Here is a 20,744-nt window from a genome sequence, read left to right on the forward strand (position 1 = left end):
CCTATTGATCCTCCTGCTTCTAATCCTCATTTGGTTCCCTCACCATGTTGCAGAGCACTTCATGCAAGAGTATGTGATGACTAAAAATAAACAACAGAAATCCATACGTTTTCTACTGCTTTAAAGACATTTAGCCAACTTGCTCATTAGCAAGCCATGGCAATTGGATTACTTTCCATAGGCGACAAATACCTGGGCTTTCTGTTCACATCTCTTCCTGTTCAGAAACATTCAAGCACTTGTGGGAATGCTTATAGAAACTAACATCCCTTTTCTATGCCTCCCAATGCTACTGCACTTTTCATTGCACATAATACTTTACATTTTCAAGGCCCTTCACAAATAATCTCCTCATGCTTTGGTCCTTTTAGACTTCTTTCAAGTTGAAGTAACTGGAATTCTTTACAACATCAGAGTCTGAGTCTTTTAACACACGGTAGACAACCTCAGCTTCCTGCCTTTAGTTCACAAAAAACTCCGTCACTTTAAAACAAACTATAAATGTCAGGGAAAGGAACAACATCCTTTTAAAAATGCTATGAGGCTCATAATCAAAGATAATATATTCTGAATTTATGTTATGCTTAATTTCTGTTGTTGGACACCAGATTGAAATCTTGTTTGCTGCCATACATACTGACAGTTGATGCACAGAAACACAAACAAGCGTTTACCAGTACCAGATCATCAGATAATACAGGTGTCTTTCGATGTGAAATTTCACCTGCAACATGAAGCTCAGCCCTTTCAGTTTCACTCCAGGGTGGGCCAGGCAAAGGAAAAATAAAATACAATAAAGAGCTAGATTAAAAGGGCCTTGAGGAACAGCACCTGGGCACTCTGGAGAGCAACAGAGACTTGTAAGGGGCAGACGTGGAATGTCAGTAGTCAGAAGCTGGAACACCTGGGATAAGAGGCATACATGCAGGCCATGCTGCAACAGTAAGATGAGTACAGCCTTTGTGTTTTATTTAAGGTTTTCTTCCTGGAGCAATCAGAATAAATAAGGAAGCAATCCTGAGGCTTACAAATAGTTTTGACGAACACTGTACATTGATAAAACACTTTTCTCTAATTATGAAGGTTTTACTCAAAAGCACAGAATCACAGACCTCACCCCACTGCTCGTAACCACACAATTGTTTAGAACAGCCTCTACTCTGAAGCAGTTGCATCCTTTGGCAAACTACTGATTTTTTTCCTATATACCAAACAAAATTCCAGCTTCAGTTTAGACTTCTGAGGATTAAAACTGAACCTTATCCCATGGGAGTTGGTAGGCAGGTTTGAGCACAGTCGTGGCTCTGTGAAAACGTTAGCCTTCATCTAACACTTTTTACAAGCAGAGCTATTTACCCGCAATGCCCTTGGGCACGGATTCCCTGCCTCCACGTCGGTGTGGTATGCTCAGCACCTGTTGGCTGCTCACCCCACCCTGGCCACAGCCACGGCACCGGGCAGCGCGCTGAGCGCTCTCAGCCCGCAACCTCTCGGGACGAGTTGAGGAGTCAGTAGCTAAGCACAGGCAGCTCCCGTGCACAGAAGTGGCAGGGGTTCCAGCTGCCACAGATTCCTCAGCAAGCAGACAAAAAAAACCCAGCTCAACGTATCAAGAATATGCTGCGAATGGTATCGATGAAGTTATTCAGGGCTTTATGGAGAGGCAGAAAGCATAGCTGCCTGGCACTCATGTTTAAGTAGGGTCTGGGGTTGTTCTGTTCTGGTTTGTTTTCTCTGTCATCTCCAACTCCCCTCCATAAACTTCAGGAAGTCTGGAATTTACTGTTCTGTTTTCTACTGCTTGCATCTGTTAAGATTTTGATTGTTGCTGCCCATGATTATGCCTTTCTGTACAAAATACAGCCTACACCCTCCCGTGCTTGCACAGGTTTTGTGGGCCACTCTCTGGAGCCATTGGTTCCACTTTCTCCACATACAGCATCATTTGCACTGAGGCTGGTTCAAGAAGCTTTACGCCTTTGCCCATCAGCTATTGCTGGAGGAATGCCTCGCAACTGGCTTTTTCTATCCCCACTCATTTTCTACATATCAACTGTCAGAGATAAGAATTTCAGAATACAGGCTTTCAGCCCATTTTCAAGGGGGAATTTGGCAGTTTTTAGTTTGGGGTTGGTTGGTTTGTTTTCTGGAATCATGTAGGCTAGAAACAATTCTGCACCTAAACAAAAGTCAGGATTCTTCAATATCACCATGCCCTGAAACTCTGGGAGATACTGTTCACGTTTGTTATCCTTCTCTGTTTTCAAAAAGCCCTTAACCTAGAGCAAAGCGTGTGCCATTACTCATGAAACCCCACAGGATATATTGCTTCAGCTCTCTGTGGCTACTCCTGCCCATTTCACCATTTCTGGGAACACTCCCACCATAAGAGCACATGACAACAGAACACAGCAAATATGTCAGATCCTGCTGGTACCGAAATAAACAGGTAAGTCTCAGAAATATAGGAAATTGCTATTCAGACAACAGACAGACAGCACTTCCTTTCTCAGAACAATCTGTCTCCTGCCCTGACAACCCATTCCTGCTATATTTACCCGACCATTTTTTGCCAGTGATATATTTCCAGATGCACTTGAGCCACATGTCCCTGTCAGTCAGTCCAAGCACAGAGGAATCTGAGCAGAGAACAGCTCCTAGAAATCACTACACATTAATCCATGCTTCCTCTCTTGCTTGTCTTTAGAGTTAAAAGAGACAAAACGTGTGGAGCATTATTCTTGGTTCATTTTGGAAGCAGCTGGGGGGAACAAGAGGTACTTCATTTGATACATCTGTTTACTTCAACTGCTTTTTTAAAGGCTGACAGAGATACCTGAACAGTAAAAAATAATAATACTGTGAAACACGCAGTTAAAAATAACTGGCTGTTACAACCAATTCATAGTGGGTGTCTCAAAAGAAACGGTAAGGCTGTCTGAAAAAGGCTAGATGCTAAAGATGGAGCTTCCAGCTCTGACCTGCCACGGGAGAGCACATTCCTCATCCAGGAAAAAACCAAAAAAGTGCCATCTTTGCTGGAGTAAAGAAACATGGAGCAAGCAGTTCCAGTTTTCAGAGAGTCCAACTTAACAGTGCTGACCAGCTAAAATGAGTTGTGAAGCATTAAGAACAGGATCTAATGAAAAGCTAGCTTTATTTCCTCTGGTGGGCTAAGTCACTTCACCATTTTAACACTTACCCTTTTCCTATATTCTACCATTTCATGCTCTCTCTTCCACCCTGAATACACACATAAGTTCTTTTACTTTCATATTTTTATAAAGTACTTAAAGCCTGACTTCAGCTGAATTGCTGAATTTCAAAGTTCCCCGAGAGCCTTTGGGTAAAGGACAAAATAAACTCCCTTCTCCACCTCCACATATTTTGAAGATGCTCCTCACAGCTCCTACTTCAATATGGCTTTGATTCCAAAGTGCATTTTTAGAGACTACAGCAATGGGAAAAAACCCATAACAACAACCAACTAACCAACCCAAATCAACAAAGTCACCTCCCGGGATCTTATTAGCGAGAAGATTGCCATCACGTTGGGGGCCAGTCAGTGGAGACAAGGTATTTCTCAGTTCTAGGTTCTACAAGTCTTCCAGACAAGGAGATGGGAACTAAATCAGTGATGCAAGAGGAAGAAGTGAGCAGAGGAGCTGAAAGGGTTTACAATTGTAAATATCCTTCCTTTGGCTCTCTCCTCCCCTTTTCTGGAAAGCGAAGACAGGCAGTTTCAACCTTTCCATCGTTTATTTAACTGGCTTAACAGAGGGTCCTAACAGGTCACAAATAAGCTTTTTAAATAAAAAGCACAAGTTGAAATCAACTGTGGATATATCAAAACTCATGGCCAGGCCAATTTTATTACTCAAGGTGGAATTAAAACCTACTGCTGCCTTCTTTTAATAGCAGATTCGCACAACAAGACCTCTTCAGCTAGGTGAACAGCATCCTCAGAACAAAAGCACTTTTGACCCATTCTTATAAGACAATCAAAGGAGAAAACACCTTGGTGTGTGCCCCAAACTAGTACTGCTTAAGGACAACTGTATCCTTTAGAAGAGGATAGATTATTTTCACTACAGCTTTACAACTTTTTCCCCCCCACATCTCTCCCTGAGAGTTTATTCCTGCTTCCTTACACCCTGTACATTGCCAGATTTTCTGGTACCCTTTCCCAATCTGGAACACTGCAACACTTTTCAAGCATCCAACTGGCACATCATCTGAGGAGAGGGAAGACCAGCACAAGGAGAAAGAAAATGAGCATCTTATGGGTAGTATTGAAAGACGTTAAAAACCCCACTGTCTGGTGCTGAGTAGGATCAAGTGAAATGTGGGCAAAATACGAACTGCATTACACGTTAGAGTCTATTAGCAGCCTCATACAGCTGCTCAAATTCAGGCATCTAATAGGAGGATGTGAACAGCTGGTGCCATCACCTGCTGTTCCTGCAGAGTGAAAGGGAGCGTGTGACCTTCCGCTGCAGCACATGGGTCTTGTGCCTGTGAACAAGTACCAGCATGAGCTGCAACACCCAAGAGCCGTAAGAACCGCCCCACGGAACAGAAACGACAATTCAGAGGCAGAGGAATGAGGATGAAGGTCACTTTTAGATTTTTAGTTAGTAAAAAACAGAAGGGAGAAAACAATTTGCAAAATGTAAGCTGATGCTGCCTCTGACACAAAGCTGTAACAGTCCACCACCAAACAATCGTTACAATAAGCATTCCAGGGTGTCTATGATGGTCTTTCCCCCCCTTATTTAATAACATCTTTTTCAGCTATTTCTTTTTCTCTGAGGAAAACTAATTTTTCTCCAAGTATTAAAGTATCATTCAGCTGCTCTGATCGATTTGTTGTATTGCTTTCTACAGTGCCTGAATCTTTTCATTCCTTCCCCTCCTGTTTCCAATACTCTTGGCAAAGCCTTTATCCCACTAAAACATCACTTTTTCTGTTTACCAAACATGGATGTTTCTTCCCTTATGCTCTTAACAAAGGAGACACCTTCATGACGAAAGTGCTCAGACTCCTGTATCATACAAGGAAGTCACAGGCTTTCAGAAGTGTGTTGGTCAGAACTTAATCTGCTTGACAAACTGAAATCCAGTTTTCTTACAATATCACAGTACTCCTCGTTCACATGAAACAGTCTCTTAATGTTGACCATACTTTAACAGACTAGTAAATATCTGTGCAAACATATTTCCTGCACCTCCCTGCCGCCAAAGTAACTATTCCCAGGACTGTGTTGTCCCCACTCCCCATATCAGCACGATCACATCTGAAGTGCTAATTTCGTACTGAGGCAGAAGGTAGTTATGAAAGGAGAAGTACAGAAGTAAGATCTAACACACACTATCAAGTTTTAAGTCTGACTGAATATATTTGCACTTCAGTCACTGAAAAAACAAACATTTTAGCTAAGAGATGAGTACGTGAGGAAAAACACAGCCTTTCTGAACACGAGTGGGAAAACCTGAGACTGAAAACCAGCTAATGACGTGTCCTCCTATGCTGCCATGGCAGCCATTTTAGTTATTACAGAACTATTACAGGCCACTATAAACTGTCTAATCCCACTTTGAAGAACATCCAAGTTCCTAAGTGCAGTTACTAAAGATGCTTACATAAGCAACCATATTTTACCACTGCCACTCGTTTTATTTCTAGAGTAGAGCCCCTCCCCTAGACTACACCCGGATCTAAAGACCATTCTCCTTCAATATGCCATGATCGAGACAACAACCACGTCTTCATTTAGTTCAATAATACTTCATATTTACAATTTGCCACCTAAATAACTGAAGCAGTTAACCAAGAGGTAAATGGAATCCAATGCAAAAGCCACTTGACAGGCTTCATTGCCATACCATGAAAAATGACAATTTCCTGAAAAGCAACCAGGCACAAAGACACATTTGAAACAACGATGTTCCTCCCAGAATTAAGTTAAACACCATCAAAAGCAAACAGCACTGGTTGAAGCCACTCATCTCATTTAAGTAGCACACATGTCAAGAACTGTTTACAGTCATGCAAGCACTCAGACTCCTGCCACAAGAAAAGGCAGCATTCATTTTCTGAAAGACTGCTCTGTTTATAACTTACTGTTCCAATAGAAATGAGTTTCAGCTTAATGCTGCAAGGACAGCACTGAAAAGTAGAACTTCTGAAATGCCTAAATGAAGGTATAGGTAGAGGATCAAACCATCAAAGTGCCACCATCACTGAAGACTTTCACACATTCAGCTAACATGGGTTAATGAAGTGCACCCCTTGAGCATTACAATCGTCACACTGATTACAGTGTGAAACACATTAGCATAAGCTGTCATTGCAAGAGCTTATCAATCTACCCACAGGACAGCTAAAGCCAACATCACCCCAAACTTACATCCTGCATATATGTGCAAGCTCTCATCTAACATGTTTTACATTTCTACCCATCTTGCATTGTCTTTTTTATCTTGCCCTAACGTCTCACCCTGTCCCTCAGCCACACGGAGCTACACACCTCCTCTTTCCTTCACAACATGCTCAAACACAAAAGTAGGTAGAACTAACAAGTTTGAACTTCACAATTGCACCATGCAAACAGCACAGACTCATTTACTCCATGAAGTTCAACTGATGAGTCTATGTCTATCCACGTCCTTAAAATAAACAACTCATGTCCAAACATAATTAGGAGTTCAAAGCACAGGCAGGTTCCTTTACCACTCCCAGTGGCACCTGCAGGTCACATGGATGCAGCACATCATACAATACTAACGTACATCCATCAGTTTCCTACAGTAACACTGGAATGAATGCAGTTCAAAGCCATCCACGACGCGACATTTCTATCACTTTCCCCTCAGAATCCATCATACCACAAGACCTCAGACCCCACCTTTGAGCCACTGTATTGCCTTTTCTCTGAAGCTTTTGGAGGTGCTGTTAAGCAAGTTAAAAGCATGTAATCTAAAGGATGATAGGTGTTTTCTTTGGACTGCATGAGCTTAACAACTTCATACGCTTACTGACTTCTCTCTGCTTCTATCCCCTGAAGCTACAAACTCTTTGAGATGAGGATGCTTCGGTATGTTTGTTGTGTGTATCTGACCAACGCTTCTTGGCAGTCCTATTACATATTATGCAGCTATATAAATATGCACCTGCACTTTCTGACATGAGTTACTGCTTCTTTGAAGTAAATCACCTTTGAGACATTGTTTTTAACAGGTCAGACGGCAGCAGTCTAGCAGGGAGAGAAGAGAGAAGAAGGAAAGTAGACAGAAGAGCTGTATTTTAATAAATTTCTACTGGAACTCAGCAATTTCACATACACTCTTACTGCCAGAGGGTTTTTACTACAATGCAAATAGTTGTAACATCTCTTAATTAGACACAATTCCTTTTAACTAGTCCTGACCAAACCAAAGACTACACAATCAAAAAACAACCTGGGATAAAACCTCCATGGATGACTTAAGAGGAACCTTAACTTCAACAGAGCATCTGGTACTGCCTTTCTACCAAATCAAACTGCAATTTATTGCCCTCTAATGTATGTACATTAGGCCATTTCCTTTATGGCTCCACTTCACACAGAAGCAGTAACTGAAGGAAATAATGGAGTGCCCAACAAGTGGGAAGGTAATTGCTCAACAAGCGTGGAACAAGAGAGAGTCAGTTGCGCACCATGCACATGTGGCAGCTCTTCAGAGCCCAGCCCTGCAGTGGTAACAGAAGGCTGGTGTTACAGAACAAGCCCACTTGTGGGAACCCTGCCAAGCAACAGCCAGGAGTGCTTGTCCATCTAAATCCCTGGGTCCTTAAGGATTAGGGGTCAGGAAACAATTCCCTCCAACAGCACCATCTCCTGCCTGTACCTGCCAGTCATTAGCCATGCACAGATGGAAGACTGCTAAGCTCCAGGCTCCAGTCTGAAATGGAAGTGTATTAAAAGGATGCTCAGGAGATGGTATCACCAGGGAAGTGGTGCTGGCCTGTGGAAGTGAGACTTTGGATATCCTGACTTTAAAAGAAACGTGGGAGTACCTTGTGTGAAGACCATCTTACCGGGCTGGTTAGGATTTTTGCTCTGGATATTCCGAGAGTCACTCCACTTCTTTTGAACTTACTCACTAAGATTCTTACTACTCAGAAACAGAAAACAGGGGGTGTCTCTTTTTTTTTTTTCCCTTGATACAGAAAGAAAACTAAATCATAAGTGAAACTACGACAATTTTGGTATTAGTTTGGGGCTTGAGAAGTTCACATCCCAGTTCTCCCAGTGCAGCCATCATTCTTAGGGCACATTCGTCTCACTCCAGGAAAATCGCTTAAGAAAATAAAGCACAAAATAGTAGCCTCCTGGGAAACATCTCATTTACTATTTCTTCAGTAACACCAACGAAATCTGTGCCAAATACGCCAACAGAAACCTGTTATCTGAAGGAAATTCAAAGACTTCATCCATTAAACAGTCAGTTGATGCTACAACATGATTTAAAAAAGATTAATTTCTCTTAAAGACAGCATTTGAAACTACCTGCAGCTACAAAGCAAAAACACTGCACTGGCTCACGCTCTCTGGGCACTCGGAAGGATGCTGCGTTCACGGGGACTAGGAACTTGCTTTTAAAGTGACAGCTTTTACTGCATCATCTGAACACAACCCACAAAAATCAAGTCTGGTTCAGCCAGCAAGCAAAGCATCAAGTTAAGGTTATCACCTTCATCTTCACACTTCTTATAGTAAGAAGGTGACTGAAAATATTAAGAGAAATTAATTACCATTTCCATACACTGTGTCAGCTCATTTGATATGGACTACAATTATAGTGCTATCCACTAATTAGAGTGAGCTCAGTTAAAGTTATGGAAGAAGCCTGATCCTACCAGTTTCCTCACCTTTCTCACACTCTTTCTGTTCTTAAAAAAATCAGAGAATGCAACAAAAGCTAAACATTAGCCTGAGTTGCTTGGTCTTCTAAAATACCCCCTTGTCCTGCCTGGATACTTGGTATTTAAAAGAACTAGATACCTTTTTTTTCTTCTTTAAAGCTATCCTAGGAACAGAGATGATCTAGGAGACCAATGAGTCCCCTAGATCTTTCATATGAAGCTGATTTGCAACAGACAAAAGCTTAGGTGACTATTGATAAACGTTTGCTCTAGATAACACTGCAATCCTTCAACACAAAGAAAGGGAAAAGTATCACAGCTCACAGTTTGTTATTTGCCAACAAGCCCAGGCACTTCCTGCAGAAATTCAAGATATAAATAATAAATAAGACATGACATTGCTCCTATCTGCAAAGTGCAAAGCAAGAGGCACTGCAGCACTGTGCCTACCCCATAGAATCTACCCCTATAGAATCCAATTCCTATATTTCTTCCAAAAAAATTAGGGTTTTTCCCCATTTCTTAACTTGAACAGTCAGCAATGAGCACCTGAGCTTCTATTCAATAGCACTGCAATAACACTGCACGTTTCTATTTGCTACCAATTCACCACTACTGAAAAGCAGACCTTTCAGAAGAGGTTTGGCCATTAATCTCCAAGCAGGATAAAAGTCTTGCCTTGTTTTATACGAAAGTCCGAGTTTCCAGAGCTCAGACGTGAGAAAATGAGTGTGCAATCACATCTACATACCAGAAAACTGATGGCTACAGTAACAAGTATATTAAGTCAGTACACTGGGCAAAGGTTCTTTTACGGTTACAGTCATTTGACCTTTAGCCAGCACTTAATGCCCCAGCCAACCCTCTAAAGAGGGAGATTTGCAGCAGCTTCTTGTCTGAAATAAGCCATGAAAAGATTCTTCTGAACCCACTGCACAAGCATTCATTTAAAATGTCATGAATGTGCATGAAATCAGAGTGCTTCTAACAGCTTACTTTGCAGCTTCTGTTTAAATGCACTAACTCTGAACCACCAGAGGATAAAAGGACTCAAACCCTCCAGTCTGGCACTCACGGACCTAAAATATACACAAGCACCTCTTCACAGGTGTGTTTACCTAGTTTAAACCTTATTTAAATAGACTCTTGATGTACACACTTTCCACAAACATCTGCTTCTCCCACCGCAGTGCTGACTTGTGCAAGGCAGTTGTATTCAGTCAGTTTGTGCCCTAAAGCCATCCTACACACCAGCAGGCAGTACTTCAGTCACGAAAACCCTGGTTACTGACTCATCCTCCCAGTCATTGCACAAATTCTGCAATGAGAACAACTACCAGAAGCACCTGCTCTTACCTCCACATCATACAGGAACAGTATGAAGACTTCAACAGCCACAAAAAGACTTAAGGAAACCCAATCAGATCGTGGAAAAGTAGGCTTACGATGAACTCACATTTCCAGCCATTTGTGGTCATAATACCTAGTGAGCTCAAGAGCATCCAAAGTTGGAAACAGTTGTGAAAGAGAAGATGCTCTGTGGATGTCAAAAAGAAGCTCCCTTTTGTTGACCTAAATCCATCACAAAATTGACAAAATGAACAAATGTTTCAACACCTTTTTCTAGACACTCGGCCTACTTCAGAAAGCAGTCACAAGGCAGTTGTGGTGACAGTGACCCGAGATCCAAACCTGCACCAATACTAAAGCTCTTGTCAGTTTTAAAGTAAGCTTTGAAGATGCAGTTGTACTTCAATACTGCAAGTAATGGACAAAGCTTGACAGTCACTGCTTCTGTACGGTCATGACTCAGGACACTGAATTTTTGCCTTTTCTGAGCATTGGAAAGACCAGACGTGGCATCAAACTTTGGCTTACGGTGCACGTCTGAATAGTACAACAAGCATTCAGCCATTCAGTTTATCTTGGAGTGAGTAGTTTATGCATCACCCAAGACAACAGAACCTCTACTTTTCTATTTTTTCAGGCAACTACTATCAGTAATAATTAAAATACATGCAGCCCACAAAAGTGTAAAAATGGCACAAGATAAACCAAATTATAGTGGATCAAAGCAGACACGTCACTCACCTTCCAACTATTAAACTGGTTTTATTAAATCCACACAAAACGGGCACAGAAATCAAGTTTCTCTGTCAGAACTTTGAAGAGCAACGTCAATCCACACAGTCCAGGTCCAGGGCCCTTGGCTAGGTACGCTGAACTGTAAAAGTGACGTTACTCTCACCACGATGGCGGGACTGTTTGCGATAAGCAACAGCATCTTCTCTAGATGCTTCCTTCAGGAGCCCCTTTAGATATGGCAATGGGATAGGGTGCCACTACTTAGCTGCAGGCAAGCTTCTACTGTTTTGGCAATCAAATGAAACACATTATGTAATTTGGTTACTCCTGAGGAGCGGTACTTTGAGAGAGGAATCTTTAGCTGCTGGAGGTAGACGGTGCATCTTTATACCCTTGGCCAGGGTATTTCAGCACCACAGTCAGGACAGAGTTAATACCCACTAGCTCAGAGGAGAACAAAAGGTACTCCACTGCAACATGCCTAACATTTACATTGCCTCTCTTTGCTCATTAAACAGGTTTTGGTTAAATAATGAACAAACTGTATTACAGACTCCGATGAGAATTCCAAAATTATAAATCAACTGGTAAAGCCCAGAGGAGAATGAAGGGAGTGGGAGGGAAGGAAGGATAATATTGACTAATATAAAGGGCGCAGCTTGACAGTGGATATTCCTGCCACACCTGATCAAACATGCTCCATGGGGGAGGGGAAGGGAGGGCGAGAGCAAGAGGGGAGATGGGACAAGGCAGCCTGAAATTTGCATCCAGAACAGATTAAAATGGGTTCTTGGGGGATTGAGAAAATACATAATATATATTACTATAAATGCAAAATTGTACTAAAAGCTAACTCAAATGTCAAAGATTACAGCTTGAATAAATTTAAATATAAAAGCAATGCGTTTCCATGAGCTAATGAAAGAGACATGAAAGGAAGGGCTAGAAAAAAAACAACAAAACAAAACAAACCACAAAAAAACCACCAACCCGAACCACAAAAAACCACCCACAAAAACCCTCATCTTAGACTTTCCGTTGCTTGGAAGAAGAGGCAGGCCACTAGACTGTTCAAAGTATAGCTTGGGAACTAGCCCAGGTCTCAACCTGACAAAGACTGGAGCGCAGCAACAATGTCCTAGCTCAAGACACTAGTCAGTGAATAGCAGCCAGTGAAGCTGAAATTACCCATTTAAAAGAACCCCATGTAGTCAAACCACATGCTATCATCGCCATAAACAAGCAATTATTATCCCAGCATGAACCACACTTCCACGATGACTAACACTCTCAGGGAGTCTCTGAATCTCTCAGAACACTACACTTGGCTTTCCTGAACACAAGCAGATCGCGGGCTTGCTTTTTTTAACTCCAAGAAGTCACTGGCACGTTGCATGTGGCTACTCTAGAGAAACAGACAGGCCCTGACGCTCACTCATACCACATTTATCTGAGCATCCTGACATCCCCTGCTCTTGTTGATGAGAAGACATATTTGCAATAATAGCAAAGAACTTTGGGAGTCTTATTTCAGAGAAAATTTTACCACATAGGAGGGAAGAGAAGGAAAATGTCCTCCAAAAAACCACTTCTGGTGACTCTATGCATACCCTACATAAGATGAGTGACCTTACAAAAACCCCACAAATCCAGACTGCCACTGAGTCTGGGCACAAGCGTAACACCCAGAATTAAATTATTATCCAGAAAGGCAAGCTGTGCAGGAGTTGCCTAAGATGTCACGCCCTGACAGGAGAGCCCTGCTAACTAACATCTATGGGAGGTTTGCCTGGCAAAGAAAAGTGAAGCATTGCACTTACAGTCAGACACAAAAGAGAAAGGAACAATGGCTTAGAACTTGCACATGTCCTCAGCATCTCCTGTCAGCAGCTGGAAGCGACTTGTGTGCTTCCAGGGAACGTTCTCTTTATGGGATGCCAGGCTCAGTGCTGACACAAGAACGGGCATGCTTTGCAATCGGAAAGGCAGAAGCCCATCTCAGGCTAAGTGCAGTTCTCAGCACTCACTGAAATAAAGGGACCAAAAATAAGGCTTACTATCAAATATTACTGTCAGTGAGAAAAATCCTGGGACAAACGGCAGAATGCCACATGCAGCTCAGGACTAGCCTCACTTCCAGACTCTCGAGACGTACTTAGGTTACACTTAAGCAATCATTCCTGAAACTACGAAAAAAGAGAACATGTGGGGGGAAAAGGAGAGAGAGGCTGGGAGAAAAAAAATGGTCAGAATACACATCACAGCCTTGTGTTCTACTTCTGTAATCAGTACAGATTTCCAGTTCCTTCCAGTGCAACAGGTCACAAAGAAAGCCTTTCACTTCAAGATTCGAAAGACCCAAATGGAAAGTGAAGTGTGTGCTTCACTTATTACTGATAACAGAGGATGGAAAACCAACAAACCAAAGCATGTGAAAACAGGTTATGGGAGGCTACTTTCTAAGCAGATTTTCCCTACCATTCACAGATCAGAAAGCATAAACAAAACACAGAAAGAACATGCATAGCAACATATCAAATTTAATACACTACTACAAGCTCAGTATATTGAGGAAACATGCATGTTTAGATACAAAAACCTGTGTGTATGTATATACACAAAAATATATCACAGAATGGTTTGGCTTGAAAGTGACCTTAAAGACCATCTAATTCCAACCCCCTTCCGCTAGACCCAGCTGCTCAAAGCCCCTTACAACCTACCCTTGAACACTGCCAGTCAAGGGGCATCCACAAATTCTCTGGGCAACCTGTTCCAATGTCTCACCACCCTCACAGTGAGGAATGTCTTCCTTATATCTAATCTAAATCTACCCACTTTCAGGTTAAAGCCTTCAGCCCTAGTCCTATCACTATATGTCCTTGTAAAAAGTCCATTCACAGCTTTCCTCTCAGTCCCTTTAGGTACTGGAAGGCTGCTATAAGGTGTCCCCAGAGCCTTCTTTTCTCCAGGCTGAACAATCCCAACTCTCTCTGCCTGTCTTCACATGAGAGATGCTCCAGCCTTCTGATCATCTTCAGGTTCCTCCTCTGGAGTTGACCCAATAGCTTCATGTTCTTCCTACGTGGGGCTCCCAAAGCTGAAAGCAGTGCTCCAGGTGAGCTCTCACAAGAGCTGAGTGGAAGGGGAGAATCACCTCCTTCAACGTGGTGGTCAAATACATGGACACACACACACATCCGTACAACATTTGTATATACAGACACGCACACACACACATCTCTCCAGACAGTGGCAGCAGTAGTACTTGTATACCAGTTTAGGTTGGCATTATTCGTCTAAATAATATACATATGTGCTCTTGTTATTCAATACACGACCTCTGGATAGCAAATAAGACAAACAAGTACACCTGTGCATTTATTTGCATATAGCCTAGCAGGTACACATATCTGCTGATTTCTACACGATCTTACCTGTTATATTATTCAGCACTTCTTTTAAGAGGCTAAAGCTATGCAGCAGGGGATCCCTTTCTTCATCCTATAGGTTACATATATAGGAAGGAAGTCATTAATGAGGCAAACATATTCCCAAAGACAAATCTTAGTAACAGGTCTGTAAAGACCTCACCTTCATACTCACGGAAGTACCGTGGGCTGGGCTTACCACTGTCAGCACGTTGACTCCAGTGAAACCAAAAGAGGCGTTATTTTTCTGACAGTGCTCCCCCAGTGTCACACAGCTCACATGCCAAAGCACAGGTTCAAGACATAGCATTCCAGTTTGGTTTTATTGTCCTTAGAAGTATTTCTGATTAGCCTTCCACTGTTCAATAAATTTCAGAGCGAATCTACCTCATACCATATTGAAATGGCTCATCTGGATTTGCTATAATGTTAATCTATGCAGATGGCAATGGGAACAGAAATACAATGACATTTGGTGCCATTAAAATAACTTAAAAGACAGAACCAGAGAGCAAAATTTATATGAAGAGTGGCATCCTTTAGCCTTAGTCTGTCTTTAGGATATTAAAACAGGGAGGAGCAGCAGTTTCCCAGGCTGGTATGCCCGCAGATGCACCTCCTCCTGGGTGGCAGGGAGCTCTGATGAAGAAAGGCCTGTTACAAAGGAAAAGGGCCCTGCCCTTTAACAAACTGAAACTGCCTGTGCTGGATGACAGCCACCTGCTGCTCATGTGACACTCAGAAGGGCACCACAGATACAGTGTGCCACAGGCACACATTTACAGTGTGAGAGCCACAAACTGACCAACGCATCATTAGACATGGAAATGCTGTATTAACGGCTTTGAACAAAACAGGTTTGAAACTATTAACAGGTTTCAGTCAGGAATATAGCCAGCAGTCACAAAGCAGAGCTAAGAAAAGACACCATGCCATTATGAAAAAATCCCCCACATATGACTTCTCCAATTTTTATTTCATGATGAAAACTGCCTTCTCTAAGAGGGCACAGAAGACATATCAAAACACTGTGCTAAATGAAATGGCACCATACATTCAAAATTCCTGATATAGCAGGTGATAAAAGCCTAAATGAGATGATTCTCATGTGGAACACAAGGCAGGGGGGTGGTTGTTAGAGTATATATGTAGAGGATTTCCAGATTTGTACCTCTTACAGTCAATGGCACACAAGAAGTCAAAACTGCTCAGCATGAAACAATGCAGAAAGTTCTTCCAGCTTCCCAAAAGTGTGTAACGTGCTTAAAAAACAAAGAGGTTCTCTTCCAAAACCAGGTGGTTCTTTGCCATCACGAGAACAGGCAGCAACAATTTCAAGGTGACTTACCACATGCGTGTGGGTGCTCCATCGGGCGTTACGCTTTATGGCTCCCACCACTGCATTGATTTCACCTTGGACAATGTAAATGTTCTTATCCACCATCCTGACAGCCCTGCAAATAAAGGTAACGCAAATTAATCTCCAGTCCCTCAGAATCGGTCTCTTCCTCAGACAAAACAATGAGTTGGCCCTAGCAGGCCTGCAGAGATCCAACAAACTCTTTCAGATCTTTGCACACAGATCAAATTTGATGCACGCAGACAAACAGTTGTTTGGTCAAAAGGGAGATGCTTTTGCACAGAGTGTGGTTTGAAGACCAGAAGAGCAGACCCTTAGGTTATAACAGGGTACCTGTGAGGCAAGAGATAAGTTTGCCAAGACATGTCCCTCACTTTTCTTTCCAGTTTGACAGAAAGATAAAACACCGGGCTATCAGGACAGGCACCCATGACAATGCAACAACACACACACCTCCTGCACTCAGGCAGCGTCACGAAGCTCTGCACAGAACACAAAGTCAATCCTGCACTCTGTTAAATAGCATCAGTGGCTAATTTAATAAGCTGGCCAGAGCAAACTCTTTGGGACTTGAATCTTTGACAAAATAACTTATAACAGATGTTAATTTCACACTTGCTTCATGGGAAAAAAAAAAAGCAGCTTTCCAAAAAGCTGGCAAGTAAAGTGATGGGTAAGACCCCCCAAAGAAATGAGCAAAGCTAGAGACAAAATGGGATGGAACACAGCGAGAAACAGCGCGAAAGCTGAAGGCAGACATTCAGAGTAATGTAGCCTGAGGTCCTACAGCAAAAACCTTTAACTCTTTACCCAGAAAGACAAAGAGGGGAAAACATTTGTATTTGTAACAGTCTTAAAAAAAGAAAGGAAGGGGGGATTACTGTAGGATTGCGCTCTCTGTACTAGCTATAGCCCAGACACAGGCAAGCATCAAGAAATAAGAATGGAGGGGAAAGAACAGACATGACTGTTTATAAAGAGGGAACATGACTTGTAAAGATGCCAGAGAATCAGATGGTACTGTGTCTGCAAATGAGAAGGATTTAGTGAAATGGTAGCTAAGTCAGGAGAGTTTTTCAGAAGATACGAAAGGAAATGAAGAATCTATGTTGTGATCACAACAGGCCATCCACGGGGAAGCAAAGGACTGAAAGGAGATACAACGCTGATCCTAAAACTTCAGATCAGACAGGCTCCTTTCAAAGACTCGCCTGGGGAAGGAGTGCAGGGGGTAATGAAACACAGATAATACGAGAGGAGGCCTTTTACCCCTGTACCAAAAGCAAAGCCAGAAGGAAACGGTTGCAGTGCATTGCTCAGACCTCACAAACACCACCACACAAATCTCAGAACAACCTGGCTCGGTCAGGCTGCATGTTAATTAGCATGTTTGAATTACCAACAACCTATATACAAATACACTCTCAGTGAATGAGACTAACTTGCTTCAGGACTCTGTAAACAACAGAAAGCAAGCAAACTGTTGTCAAAAGATAACTCATGGAGGGAGAGCATCAGATTTGTTGGGGTTTTTAATATATGTTTGGGATGGGATGAATAAGCTTATTTTACTTCATTAATTACAGGTAATAATATTCCTAAGGGGCAAAGATAAAGATAATATAGAATACAGAAAGTGCCTTGACAGACCAGATCAGTAGTTTATCTCATTCACTACTAGATGACTCAGAAGAACAAACAGTTCTGCCAAGTAGTTTGCTCTTGCCCTGAAGAACAAAGGTCTGTGTCCTCCCTCCACAGCTGTATATAACAGAACCACAGATATTCTCATGTGTCTAATGCTTGAGAGATGTTCCTGTCCTCGATAGCAACTTATTCCATGTATTATTTAAATGATTGCACTAAAGTACTGAACAAAAACACCCTTGCTCACAATCTTTTCTACTTCACAGTGTGCTGCCTTGGCTTTAGCACAAGGCATTAATGGGAGATTTTCCTCCCATGTACAATTTCTCCATGTAAAACTCCTCACTTACGAACTTCTTCTTGCAGTAACTCTGTTATTTTCCATGTTTCTACACAGGCAGTTTCAGGGACCAAAACCCTGGTTCACAGAAGTACTTTTGGGTTTTTGTCAGGTCTTCATTGTTGCAAAACAACATTGAGCATGTGCTAGAGCAAACTGACAGAAACAAAGGCACCCTTGACCTGCTCCGGAAAAGTATGTCGAGAAATCCCAGAGAAATGCAACACATGCCTTGCACATGGGCAGGTACTCAACAGTTCTGCCAATACTTACAGCGGTGCGAGAGCTTAAATGCTGTTCTGCATACTACTGAACCTGCTTGTAGGACTCCTGTTTCTTCACTACTTTTAACCTAAGAGAATTGAGACAGATGAGCCTGTGAAACTCAGTCTTTCCTGACTGCAAGAGACTTATAACACACAGCTGTTCCCAAAGCTCATGATACCTCCAAGCAACAGAATGCAAAGAAGATGGACACAAACCTCCAACACGCACCTTTCCCTTTCAACCTGCTGGGAAACTGAACATGCTGATCCCTTCAAGCAAGGATGCAAAAAAAAGATCCATGTTGCTTGGCAGGGCTCTCCTGACACTAAAATCCTGCAAAACTTAACAGGCAGCACAGTGAAAACTACAGCCCCAAACCAAGGCAATGCAGCTACCAAGCCTGCCATGAGCAACAGGGAAGCTGCAGCATTCACAGCCCTGCTGCTAACTATGTTACGAGCTGTGTAGAAGAGAGAGGAAAAAGGAAGGTGCCTGAGTATGCCATAGGAGAACAAATCCAACACTCATGTGCACCTCGAGCCTTCAGCGATGTTCTGTGGACAGCTGCTACCACTGTTCTGAGACTCCTGAAGCAGCACTGGATCTGAAGCCTTCACCTACTGACGCTGACAAGGTTTACATCTGCAAATGTACCTCACACATGCACTGAGCACTCCACTGCTCAACCCTGAAACACGCTACCCCAAAGCATCCCAGAGCACGGGAACCCAAATTCCTCCTGGGTATTTCCAGAAGTAGTACTGGAAATACTTCCCTCCCTGCAAGGAAATGATTGCAATTCTCCTGGAAACAAGCAAGAGTTAGCATCAAAAGTGAGAGCCTGGCAGGCTTCCATCAAGTTACTTCTTCCTGTCATTAACTTTGGCCTTCAGCTATGGTAACTACCTCAAACCTGATGAAACCACTCCAATAAATAGCAATAATAAACCCCAACATAATCAGTACATGTGCAAGAAGGGTGATATTTCACAGCAGGCTCCCGCTGACCTAACTTTGCACTGTTTATGATAATGCATGAATAATCTATATAGGCTCTGACCTTGAGTCCTGATGCCAAAACAGAACACACTTCCCTTCCATCCATGGACCAGAAACAATTCCTGCCTGAGTCAGCTGGCCAGCTCACTTGACAAGGGGAAAGCTCCTTTTCTTCCTTCTAAACCACACACAGAAGGTATGTGAATCTCTATGAGAAAGTTTAACTTGCTCATGTAGTAACTGCTGTGTAATAAACATCACAGGCAGCAACAGTTCAGAGAACTCGGGATGTTTCTCCAAAGGCTGGCTCCTAATGCCTGGACAAAAACAACAGTAAAGCATTAATTTCTAAGTAGGATCAGGAGCTGTACAGCCCAGTGATGCCGAATTCCTGGGCAAACGCTCTGTAAAGGAGAAGCAGCTGCAACACGACAGCGGCGGCACCTCGGAAGGGAAAGTGGGACAGGCTTCTCTGCAAGACTTTGCCTTTAGTTGCATAAGTGAGACTGGGAACCAGGCAGAGAAGGCAACTCACATATACCTGTCAAAACAGCTGAGCTGCAATGAAACCTAAGGTAAATACCCAGAAGGCGGTTTCCTCGCTCCTAATCACCGTGTGCTGTTTAAAGCAGGGAACCTGGCAGCAGCTGAGCTGCACGCTGCCAGCTCTGAGCCTGCACCGCCCAAGCAGCCGCCACAGGACGGGAAAAGGCCCCGTTTCCACGCGGCTTTGGGGCAGCCGGCTCCACGCTGGGCGAGCGGGCACCTCGGCGGGTGCGGGGCGCAGCCCGAGCCCGAGCCCCGCTCCGCGCCGCGCCCGTGCGAGGCCCGCGGGGCCCAGGGCCGCCTGGGCTGCGCCGTCACGCGTGGGGCGAGCCCATGCCGGGCCCAGGGCCGCCTGAGCTGAGCCGCCGCCGCCCGCCCGGGCCCTGCCCCCGGCCCCGCCTGCCGCCGGCCCCGCGCGCTTCCCCCGCCGCAGCCCCCCTCCCTCCCGCCCTGCGTCGCGACACTATCGCGACAGGCGCTCGCCGCCCGGCACTGACCCCCGCATCCAAGATGGCGGCGCCTGTTCTCCGCGGCGGCGGCCGCCTCACACATCGGTCAGACGGGCGGCACCACGAGCGGGAGGGCTGCGCCCCGCCTCCGGCCGCCGCTCCGTCCGTGCCGCGCTCCGTCCCTCCGGCGGCGGCGTCCCCGGGCGCCTCCGGCCACGGCCGAGCGAAACCGGCTCCGCGCCGCTCGCACTGACGTGGAAACACGCGCACCGCAACGCGCTGCCTGGTGACTGCGCCGACGGACAGCCGCGACAGCCAATCGGCGCGCGGCGCGGCGAGCCGCTCCCGACCGCGTCCAATAGCGTCGCAGGATGAAAGTGGAGGAGGTGGAGCCCTCCGCTGACAGGCGGAGGAGAGCCAATGAGGGGACAAAACGTAGAACGAATAGAGCCGGCGGCCAATCGCGAACGAGCCCCGTGGCCAGAGGGCGTGGCCTCGGCCGAACGGTGGCAGCAAGTGTGGTTGAGCGGTAGGCGAGAGGGAGGGCGGAGCTCGCAAGGCATTGTGGGCCGGGCCGGTCCTCCCAGGCCGCGCCCCGGGGCCGCCCCCGCGGCTGTGACGGGCTGGAGCCGGCCTCAGGGTTTCCCGTGGCTGTGAGGGGCTGGAGCCGCCTCAGGGCTCTCCGGGGCCACCCCCGCGGCTGTGACGGGCT

The 20,744-nt window shown here is 44.4% G+C and overlaps 1 protein-coding gene across 3 annotated transcripts in view; it reads right to left on the reverse strand.

Moving 5' to 3' along the window:
- Positions 1-20,312, reverse strand: part of GBF1 (golgi brefeldin A resistant guanine nucleotide exchange factor 1) — a 91,763-nt gene extending 71,451 nt beyond the window's left edge. Inside the window, exons 1-3 of one of the 3 annotated variants that reach the window (XM_062001842.1) lie at positions 20,081-20,312; positions 15,773-15,878; positions 14,431-14,497 (exon numbers count right to left, since the gene is read on the reverse strand). In XM_062001842.1, the coding sequence (XP_061857826.1) occupies positions 14,431-14,497; positions 15,773-15,878; positions 20,081-20,088 (181 nt within the window). In that variant the 5' untranslated portion in view covers positions 20,089-20,312. Of the gene's footprint in view, positions 1-14,430; positions 14,498-15,772; positions 15,879-19,098; positions 19,361-20,080 lie in introns of those variants that run through there. The other 2 variants (XM_062001840.1, XM_062001841.1) reach the window with 2 other exon arrangements.
- Positions 20,313-20,744: the final 432 nt, after the last annotated feature.

Source organism: Colius striatus, chromosome 8 (assembly GCF_028858725.1).
Source record: "Colius striatus isolate bColStr4 chromosome 8, bColStr4.1.hap1, whole genome shotgun sequence".
Taxonomy (NCBI): Eukaryota; Metazoa; Chordata; class Aves; order Coliiformes; family Coliidae; genus Colius; species Colius striatus.